The sequence below is a fragment of the Chrysochloris asiatica genome, unplaced genomic scaffold (genome assembly GCF_000296735.1).
Source record: "Chrysochloris asiatica unplaced genomic scaffold, ChrAsi1.0 scaffold00439, whole genome shotgun sequence".
Taxonomy (NCBI): domain Eukaryota; kingdom Metazoa; phylum Chordata; class Mammalia; order Afrosoricida; family Chrysochloridae; genus Chrysochloris; species Chrysochloris asiatica.
This window is the reverse complement of record NW_006408957.1, coordinates 377,627-388,360: the sequence shown is the minus strand read 5'-3', so window position 1 is coordinate 388,360 and position 10,734 is coordinate 377,627. Positions and strand designations below refer to the sequence as shown.

Here is a 10,734-nt window from a genome sequence, read left to right as displayed (position 1 = left end):
TTGAGCTCTGATCATCCAGTCATTGAAGCCAGGTCAAGTGGGTATTATCTGCAAGTGTGGGTGTTCTTGTGCATATGCCCTCTCTTCTTATCAGCTGAACGCTTCACTCTCCAAATTGTAAGGCTTAGCTTGCCACTTCATCCATTTCATTTTTTGACAATTTATGAATTGGGCTGCCAACCTTAAGCTCCAGCAGTTTTAAACTACTAGCTGTTCCGCAGGAGAAAGAGGTGGCTTTCTGCTCCTGTAAAAATTTACAGCCTCTGAAACCCTATGCAGGGTGCCTATGAGTTGGAACTGACTCCACGGCACATCGCCACCACCACCATGGAGAGATGGTGGCTAGGGGCAGGAGAGGCGTCCTTTCCCCCTAACATACCAAGCCAGTGGAGGCTTTGGCCTGAAAGCGTGAACTGTGTCTTAAAGGGGAGTCTTGGTGTGGTGATGTTGGAGAAGTTCTGGAGTGCTAACCACAAGGTTGGCAGTTCAAAGCCACCAGCTGCTCCTAAGAAACCCTTAGAAGGAGCACACTATGGGTACATACTGACTCAACATCATCTTAAAGGGGAGTCCCGGTGTGGCACTATAGGATAAGCATCGCACTATTAACCACAAGGTTGGTGGTTCAAGCCCACCAGCGGCTTTTCAGAAATCCTTTATAGGGTCACACCTTGTGTCTGTACATACTCATAGAGCATTTAACAACGTCTTGATAGACAAGCAGCTTTCTGGGAAAGTTGGTCATTTAAAACAGGGGGGTACAAGAGGGGTGGAGAGTGGGTGGGTCCACGCTGTCAGATGGCAGAGAGCGGTCTCAGAGCTTCAGGGGCATGGAGGAGACTGTGAACTTCACTAGGGATGAAGAGGTGCCTAGGACCCACCAGGATACCTAGACATCCCCAGGATGCCAGTGGTTTAGGGCCCAACTTCCCTCTCTAAACTGGGGGTGGGGAGGGCAACACTCCCCTAAGGGCAAGTTGGGAGGGTCCCTGGGGACTAAACCCGATTTTAAAAACCTATGGGAGATTCCATCATTCGGATTCCGGAGTGCTTCGACCCCCTGGAGGCCGCATCCGGGACCCCAACGATCCCGGCGAGCTCTACCCCACCCGACCAGGCCGGCTCTCGCTCCCTTGCAGGCCCGGCTCCCACCGACCCTGGCCCGTGCTCTCTCCCCTCGCAGGCCGATGGCCCGGAGAACGTTTCCTAGGCGCCTTACCCCTCGGTGTACTCGGCTTGCAGCAGCCCCAGGTAGGCCTCCCACTTGTTGCCGACGATCTTGCCGCAGGTAAAGCAGCGCACGGGGATGATCATGGTGGCGGCGCGGAGGAGCCGGCCTCGGAATCAATCTGACTGGTGTTAGCGGTCTCGGGTTCCGCAGCACGCTTTCCGCATCAAGAGAGAAAGGAGCGTAGGCCCCGCCCCAGGCGCGCCCACCGGCGGGGGACGACAGGTTCCGCCCCTAGGTCCGCCCTCGCTTCCTGGACGCCGCGCCGTGAGCTTGCTGCCACCGCGAGTTCCCTCCGCGCGGTTCGGGCTCCCTGGGGAGGGCGCGGCGGAGGTGAGAACTGCCGGCTTCCCCCAGTCACGCCTTGGTACATCCCGACACGACGGCGGCCGAGCGGGGGCATAAGGGTCGACGGCGCGTTTCGCGTTTCTCGTGTCTGCATGACTGACAGCCGCGCGGAGGGAACGGAAGATCCGTAGCAGCAGGCGGCGCGCGCAGGTATTGCCGCCCCCTGCCCGCCTGAGAAGTGCAGTCCGGGTCCCGCAGCCCACTGAGCCGGACCAGGGCTGAACTCGAGGGCAGGCACAGCGCCAGACTGGGGTGCGCGAGTTCGAATCCCGAGCGCGGAGTCCAAGTGACCGGCCGGGTGGCAAAGGGCTGTCTGCAGAGGCGGGGAGGCAGGGGGATGATCCTCCTTGCCCGGCGCCCTCTGTTGGGTTTGGGGTGTCAGATCCCACTCTCGGGAATCTCCAGGGGCACCGCCCTGGCCGCTAGCCCTCACTCCAGCCCCGCACGTAACGGTCCCTGCCTCGTAATTATCCATAGCTCCCGACAGCCTCACGGCGGTGGCTGCTGATTGGATCGCCGGCTTGGCGCCTCGTGGATCTACTCCGTCTGTATTCACTACCACCCCGCCCTCTCCAGCTGGGAAGAGGACTGGGAGGCCTGCTTGGGGAGGGGTCTGCGGCAGCTCAGGTCAGACTGTGCTGAACATCCGGTGATCTGAGAGCCTGGGCAGCTCAGAGGGCCTCTGAGGGAGCACCAGGTCCGGGCGGGGTAGGAGGATGGTTAGGGAGTGCATGGAGCGAGAGGTGTCCCTTGAACTGAACTCTGAAGAACGTAGGACCTCCATCCACAAGGGTGAGCCCTCCTGTGAGTGAGTAAGAGGCTTAGAGGCTGGACCTGCAGGGATGAGTGGTGCCAGGTACAGGTGGCTCTCAGAGCCCTTTGGGAGGTGACAATTGTGGGTTAGGGCCCGGAAGGGAGCCTCAACTTGGAGGTGCTGGGAACCTGATAGGATTTAAAGGGAAGAGGGGCTAGTGTCCCTGGAAAGAGGGAGTGCAGGTGGGGTCAGTGTTGTGGCAGAGTCTGGGAGGACTACCTGAAGAAGGTGAGCTTGGTCTGTCTGGAGTGAGATGGAGGCGAAGGCGCGTTCCACGTGGGACCTGTCACTTTGAGAGCACCTTCTGGCTCCGGGTAGATTCTTGATCCCGGGCATCAGACCTTTTTTCGTTGGGCGGGGGGGGTTCTGTTTATGGGCTTGTCCCCATCCTCACTCCAGGCATCTGCCAGCTACTCTCTCAGCCTCACTGGACTCTGGTTTAGTTGGGGATAGGGGGAGGAATGGGGGCGCCTGGGTCCTGGGTGGGATTGGCCAGACTTCTGCCTTTTGGGGTATGTGCCTTACCCTGGCCTAGGCACTGAGCAACCTCCCTGAGCTCATTTGCTGCCCTAGCTTGGGCCACGTGCTGAGCCACGAGCTGAGTCCACTTCCCTTCCCAGCCCCCTCCCCCCAGGCTGGCTGGAGGCACATCCTGTCCCCAGCTGGACGGCTGGAGAGGGGGCCTTGAGTCTTATCCAGGCTCGGTAGCCGCCGAGTGAGGGAGGCCAGGAGGTGAGTCAGGGACCTGAGCAGGGTGGACCCTTGAGGGGCAGGGACAGCGACAGGGACAGGAGGCTTCCTGGAGGAGGGGCCCAGTGCCTGCCCCACCTCTGTGCCGCTGCGTCTCTTGTTTACTTGGGATCGTAAACCTTCCTTCCAGAACTCCGGCTGGAGTCACGCTCACATTCCTGGAATTCCGGGAGTTGGAGGAGCCGAGGCCTGCCTCCTCTTCCTCTGTCCCTCCCTCCAGCTCCCAGATTTCCTAAGGGGCCCAGCCTGTGTGCACAGAGTCCTCCAACAGGATGCCCAAGACCCCCTCCCCCACTCGGCGTGTGCTAAGGGCCCTTGGAGCCCTTTCTCCTTTCATCTGGACTTTACTGTAGCCCAGACCTGGATAGCTTGGGTCCCCAGGGCCTTCAGTGGTTACCTCCACCCCCTGCCCTGGGGGGCGTGTCCTGTGGGGGAGCGGGAAAGGGTGGTCAGGAGTGGGAGGGGCCGTGTGGGCCCAGAGCACTGACCAGGGGTGGTTGTGCCAGCCAGGGTAGGGGGCGCTCTTTCTTCTCCAACAGAGAGACATTGATTTTCCCAGAAGGGCTGGGCGCAGGGGAAGAGGGGTGTGCCCACATGAGGCTAGAGGCGGGTCACTTCAGAGCAAGGGACAAGGGGAAGTTAGAGACTTTCCAGCTACTGACCCTTCTCTCCTGGAAACATACTGGCCTCCAGGGGAGGGTGTGGGGCGGCCTGGGGTGGAGCACTGGACCTCACTCATGGCCTCCGTTTCTCCAGCTGCCCATTTTAAGCATCTAGTCCCCCCAGACCCTGGCCTCCATGGCTTTGGGTGTGATGTTTGGTGGGGGTGGGGGTAGGGTTACTCCCCTGGTTTGGGCTCTTCCCTGGGGATCCCTCACTGCCACCCTTCACCCTCTGACCTGCTTCCCAGCTGGGCCCAGCCCCCTGGCTGTGGACAGATGTATTCTCACACTGGTATGTGTCCAAGGACATACATGTTCTTGCGCACATAGACCCACACCCAGGACCAGATGAGGGCTGGCAGGAGGGTCACTGGCACTCCTACTAAATCCCCACCCTCATTCTGGAGCCGGCTGCCCGCTCCCCTGTGGTGCCCAGAGGACCCTGTCCCTGGTGACCTGAGCCACGTGTGGGTGGGCACAGGTATGGGGGTGTACATGCCCATGCATGGAGGAGAAGCTGTGAGTGGGGTGGGCGCAGGTGTGGGGGCGCACGTGCCCACACAGGGAGGAGAAGCTGTGAATGGGGTGGGGGGTGCACGTGCCCAGCGTGGAAGAGAAGCTGTGAGTGGGGTGGGGGGCACACGTGCCCATGCATGGAGGAGAAGATGTGTCAGCCGTCACAGCCTCGGGAGGGTAACTTGAGTCTCACATAATGACCCTCTGGACACCTGGCTGGTGGTGTTTGGAAATGTCACTGCCAGCAGCTGCCTGGGTCCATAGGCTCTGAAGCCTGAAGGAGGGAGCTGTCTCCGCATCTGGAGGTGGGGTGAAGAGGGTGGAAGGGGGGCAGTGCCTGAGATGAGGCGTCCCCTGCTGTCCTAATAGAACCTCCAGTGGCCAATACTTGAGGGTTGGAGGGAGCAGGAGGGGAGCCCTGAACTCTGGGGTGGCTGAGGTGGCTCCAGGAGAAAGGGGCAGGGCCATAGATTTCATGTGACCTTGCCCAGTGGCTGAGGGTCCCTTCCCTGGAGTTTGCGGAGTGGAGTTTAGGTGGGAGGAAATAGTCCCTCACAGTCCATGTTCCTCTGTGCGTGGGGTACCACCTTGTGGGGCCTGGGTCGTGGCAGTACCCCTCCTCCCCAGTGGGGTCTGATTGGGTGAGGGGCCAGCAGGGGTTGAGCAGCCACAGGAAGGCGGTCAGGTCACCAGAGGCCCATTTGTGTTGGCTGGACCCTGCTGCCTCCTCAAAGTGGACTCAGCCCTCAGCCTGGGGGACTGGCTGGTGGGTGGGCCCCTTCCTCCTCCTTGAACTGCCTGCTGTCTGGGCAGAGGATGTGGTTTGAACTAGGTGCCTGGGCAGCGAGAGTAGGCCCCTGGTGACCGCTGGCCAGTCTGCTGGGCTGGGTCTTCCTGTTACCAGCAAGTTCGGTTTTGGCGTTTGGGGTGGTCCTTCCTTGATTCTGACCTTGGTCTGGCCAGGTAGGGCCCAGGCTCACAGCTGCTATCTCTGGTCTCCTCACCTGACTGTCAGCAGGAAGGACGGGGGCCCTCCAGAGCTCCGGGTCCCTGCCTCTGTGTGAGTGTTGGGGGCTCAGGGGTTCAGGCAGAAAGTGGGGGGCACCGCCTGGTTTTAGCTTCTGGATACGGCATAAATGAATGAAACCCCATACCACATCCTGACACCCTTGACCCTTCATTCCTCCTGGACCCCTCAACAGGTGGGAGTAGAGGAGGTGTTGGGCACTCTGTGGGTTCATGCTGCTCACATTCCTAACTGAGCTTTGTGGGGGGTGATGTCTCAGACCACCTGCTCAGTTTTCCGTACCACTTCCTGACTCCGCCATCCCTCTTCCTCCTGCGCTCCTGGGAAGACCACCTGCTCTGTACCCCAGGCTGTAAGGAACCCCAGTTCTGACTGGGTAGTGGTGGTACCCCTTTTGTTCCCCTATGTGAGCTTTGGTCCCCCCTGAACCCCTGGGACCAGTCAGCTTCCTGGTCCCTTGTCCCTCGGGAGTCATTGATGCTGGCTTCGCTCCATGGTTTGGAGAAGGTGAGAGGGTTATCCTGGGAGGGGAAGGATGACATTCTCAAGGGTCCTTGGTCAGTATGAAGGTTAGGGCCCTTGAGGAAGGACACTAGTGTGTGTCCCTGTGTCTGTGTGATGTGTCTCTGTGTCTGCATGTGTGATAATGTCTTCATCTGTGTTGTGTTCCCGTGTCTGCATTTGTAGTGTGTCTCCATGTGTCTGCATACGTGGTGTGCCCCATGTTGATGTGAGTACACACACATGTTATCTCTGCCTGAGTAGTCTATCTTTGCATGTGTGTCCTTGTGTCTGCATGTCCTTGTGTCTGTGAGGACATATCTGCACATACGTACTCTTTGTTTCTCTGCATTTGTGCCACTGAAGTCTGTGTCCCTGTGTGAGTACATGTATGTACATATAGGTCCTGTGTCTATATGCCTATCTTCCTGCCTAGTCATCTCAGGAGCAAGTCAGAGTTGGGGTGTAGCCGTGACTTTGGTTGGGTTTGGACCTGGGAGCCTTCAATCTGCATGTCTGCCCTTCCCACAGCCCTCCACACCTGCTTTGGCAACTGACTTCCTGCTTGACGTCCAGGGGCTGCCCGCACCACCTGACCCATTCCTCTGTGTGCCCAGGTATGTCCACTGCCCAGTGGGGGTGGGTGGGACCCTGGCTGGCTGAGCAGGCTCCTAGTTCTGAAGCAGAGGATGCTGAACTCTGTCAGATGCCACCAGAGACAGGACCCAAGCATGAGGTTATCGCCCACATTCCAGAGTGCCCTCAGGGGACCCCTGGTCCTGTTTGTTTCAGGGGCCCTTCCTGCATAGCCCTGATACCACAGCCATGTGGTGGCCTCTCGCTGTCCCTCACCTAGTAGCCTGGCTCCTGCAGTGTGACTCCCACCATGACAATATCAACCTGCCCAGCCATCTGGGTCTTGTTACACTTTGTTGGCTTTTCCAGTTTCATCTCAGTCATCCATGTTCATTTCACCTGCTGGTGTTGGGTGTGTGTGTGTGCATGTATTTATAGATGGGCATTGGCCAAGTAGGACGAGCCCAGGGCGTCCATGTCAGGGGAAAGGCACAGTAGAGAGGCCATAGGGAGCCTCAGGCTTCTGGGTGGGCTCCCTGTACTCTGGGGGCTAGTCTCCTGTCCCACTCAAGGGCATTTCTTTTCAGGGAAGGCCAATCTGCGGGCCTGTGCGGCAGTTCTCCGCAGCGGCCACAGGGGGGCAGTAGAGGGCTGGTGGTCAGTGATTCCCTAGCTCAGCTGGGCAGGGCTCCCAGCCTTAACAGGTACCCAAGGATCCCTGCTTTGCCGGTGGCCTCTCTCCAACTCCTTCCTCAGACCTGGTGCCTCCCTCTAGACTAGTCATTTTCCCTCCTCTCCCCCCATTTGTCCCCTGCTGTGGCCTCTCAGAGACCCTGTGCAGACCATCTCTTCTTTGGACCTCAGTTTCCCAGACTGTCTTATGAAATAGACACTCCAAATTGTATGACCCTGGTAATTGGGGGACCTTCCTGGATCCTAGAGGGTAGAGGTGGTGGGATGAAGCCAGCCCTCCTTGCCTGGTCCAGGATCTGCTTCCTCCGTCTCCCCAGAGACAATGTCCCCACCCAATGGGGTGAGCTGTGGGGGGCATCTTGTGTGTGCACCCCAAACTGGTCTTGATGCACCTGTTTGTGCATGCCTGAACATGTGTGCACACCCAGTGTGGTCCCCAGTGTGTGTGTCCAGCTGTGCACACGTGTGTCTGTGGGGGCTGTTCGGCAATGGTGTGTGTGCAGCGTCACGGAGACTCTGCTCTGCACATGTCTGACTCTTGAAGTGAAAACTCTGGATCTTGTTGAGAAAGTATCAGGGATTAAAGGCACCGTTCTGTGCCCTGCCTCGCCTCGGCTCATCCCTAGTCCTGACCACTGTGTGTGTTCTTTAAATCTCAGTATTCCTACCCTCACTCCAGCCTTTCCCAAGCACTGTCCCCACTGGGTTGGGTGCAGTCCACTGGGACTTTCAGGATCTTGGGCGCCCAGCCCAGGTTGGAGTGGAGGCTGGTTGGGGAGCGTATATCCCAGGGAGTCTCCTGGGGCTCCCATTCCATGGGGTGGAGGTGTGGAATGGGGTGCACAGCTGGAGTTACCCCAAGTCACTACTAGACAGCAACTGGGTCACTCCTGCATGTGTAGTGTCCTGTCTGCCCTTTGCATGGGTGGAGGTCTCCAGGTGGCCTGGGTAGGAACGGCTTGGGAACACACAGGCCTGTGAGCATCGGTCACAGGTTCCCCCGTGGAGACCTGCTCTGGCCTTAACCCGCGTTACCCACACACGTTCCATCCTCCGCCCCACTCTCTGTGAGGTTCTGAGAAAGCAAGGGATGCCGGCAAGCCTGAAGGGGCGCAGGGGGCGGGGCGGGGGCGTTGCCCCTGGGCTTGGATTGGTAGACCATGGGCAGCTCGGCCGGATTCGCTGGGCCTCGGCGCGGCGGCGTTGGAAGGGGAGGGGTCCGCGCGGAGGTGGGGCGGGGGAGCGGCGGCGCGCCCGGGGCTGGTGCGGATTGGCCAGGCGGGAAAGGGGCCGGGCCGCTAGGTGCTCAGGGCTGCGAGGGAGAGGGCGCCGGGAGCTCTGGCAGCTGCTGGCCGGCCGGGGCAGGTGTCCGGGTGCCCTCCGCCCAGGGGCGGGAGCTGGGCCGGCGCGGGAGTGGGGTGGGCGCTGACCCATGGAGATGGGGTCGCTCGTGGTGGGGGCTGGCGCGGGGCGCTGAGCACGGCCGGAGCAGACGCCAGGCGGCGGGGCCGGCGCGATGCGCCGCTCGAGTACGGACGAGTCCACGTACCGCCGCAGCCCTTCGCCGGACGGCAAGGAACCGGGTTTCGCGCGCGGCGGCCCCTTCCGGCGCTACAGCAGCCTGTATGGGCGCGCCGGTGGTGGCGGCGGCGGCAGCGGCGGAGACGGCGGCACGGGAGACGGCCCCTTCTTTGGCCTGCACGCGAACCCCGGCCCCAAGGCGGCCCAGGCGCGCTACACGTCGCCCAAGGGCAACAAGTACGTGGTCTTCTACCTGGATCTGTCCTTCATCTTCCTTCTAGAGCTGAAGCGCTGCGGCATGGCGCGCGGCTGCCTCCAGTGCGTTAAGTACCTCATGTTCGCCTTCAACCTGCTCTTCTGGGTGAGTGCCGGGGGGCCGGGAGAGGGGACCCGGGGGGGGGACAACGACTGGTGATAGCTACTCCGGCCGGGCGGGGTCGCTGTTGTCACAGAGCACGGAGGCTGGGGCAGGACCAGGCCCTGGGGAGGGTCTCTGCTGTCGGGGAGGGCGGCCTTTCTGACTACGAGCCACTGTCCCGCGTCCTCTTTCCTTTCTGGGGCAGGGACAGCTCTTGCACGTGCGCTCCCGGCAGGTTATCCCTGGGCACTGCACCTTGCCCACCGTTGGGACTTCAATCCCGATGCGGGCTGGCAGTGCGCTGGGCCGCTGGTGTCTCCTCTTCCCCCCGGGTCTCCCCTCCAGGCTCAGCTGCCCACCTTGACATGCCCCCCCACCCCTGGTCCAGGGGCTCTGCCCTCAAGGGGCTGCGGTGGGTTTATAGGGCCACGGGCCTAATGTTGTCTCCCAGAGGCTATGCCTGCCAAGGGTGCTCTCCTGTAGAAAGGGTGAGGGAGGGTGTGGGTTCCGGGCTGTCGGGACTGTGGGGCTGGTTAGCTCGCAGGGTGCGGGGAAGGAGGGACCACCTGACTTGGCGGCGGCATCGTCTGGCAGCTGGTGTTTCTGTAACTTTTGCTGAGGCCGGCTTCCTATTTGCAGAGACACCGTGGAGCCAGTGTCCAGGGTGGGTGTGGGTCAGAGCTGCCCCCCATTCCCATCCCTATCACCACAGTAGCACGGCCATCACATCTGACCAGACTACTGCAGACCTGTGGATTCTGAACCCCAGATTTTCCTGGGGTTCTGTCTGGGATCCTGTCCTGGACCTGGTCTGTGTGAAGGAGGCTGCGATTGAGGGGGAACCCTTGGGTTAACCCCTGATTGCCTGGGCTGGCCTAAGCATCCCTGGCTGGGATGGGAGTCACCCACTGCCCTAGACTCCTGGGGCAAGGGGCGTGGCCTGAGTGAATGCCTTGGTATTAGGCAGCTTATTTGCATGCTCATTTGCATGCGGTCCTGTTAAGGCCCAAATGTCCACAAACCTGGGCCCACCCTCTTGGATACTGACTTTTGTCTCTGTGCCTTGGTGAGGGTAGCTCTAGGGGGCTGCGTGTGGGGTGTGACCCCCAAGAGCATTCTGCGCATATTCTACCAGAGCTGGGGGGTACCTGCAGCTGGGGGGCAGTCCTGTTGGGGCATGTGAAGAGGTGAAGGTCTGTTTTGAGGGTCTAGACCTGGCGTTGCAGTGGACTGTCTGGCTGTTAATGGTCAGATTCAAACCCATCAGCTGCTTCTAACAAGAAAGATGAGACTGCGCCCGTGAAGGGTTGTCGTCTCAGAAGTCCCCGTGGGGGGTGTTACTAAGGGTCGGAATCGACTCGCTGGCGATGAGGTTTTGGTATTAGGACCGCTGTGGTGGTGGTCAGTGTGGGTCACCCTGGGCAGCTGCCAGGTGGCTGCAGGAGACAGTGTGACAGCTGGAAGAGCCCGGGAACCACAGGTGACAGTACAGGGTTGGCGGCTGGAGGTGTCACACCGCCATGGTGTCAGGCAGTGTGGGTGGCTCAACAACGGAGTGGGGGATGGGCGGGTTGCTAGCAGGTCCCTGTTCTCAGTTCCTCCTGCCCTCCCTTGGTGACCTGGATACTTGCCTGTCAGCTCTGGGTCCCCCCCCCCCCCCCCCCCCCAAAAAAAACTATGGACCTGCACATTAAATGGTTTTTCCCTTTCCCTCTCCCTCCCTGTATATTGCCCCCCTCC

General features: G+C 60.3%; 1 protein-coding gene across 1 annotated transcript in view; it reads left to right on the top strand.

Moving 5' to 3' along the window:
* The first annotated feature begins 8,923 nt into the window (after positions 1-8,923).
* Positions 8,924-10,734, top strand: part of TSPAN4 (tetraspanin 4) — a 10,586-nt gene continuing 8,775 nt past the window's right edge. Inside the window, exon 1 of the mRNA XM_006876974.1 lies at positions 8,924-8,997. Within this exon, the coding sequence (XP_006877036.1) occupies positions 8,935-8,997 (63 nt within the window). The 5' untranslated portion in view covers positions 8,924-8,934. The remainder of the gene's footprint in view (positions 8,998-10,734) is intronic.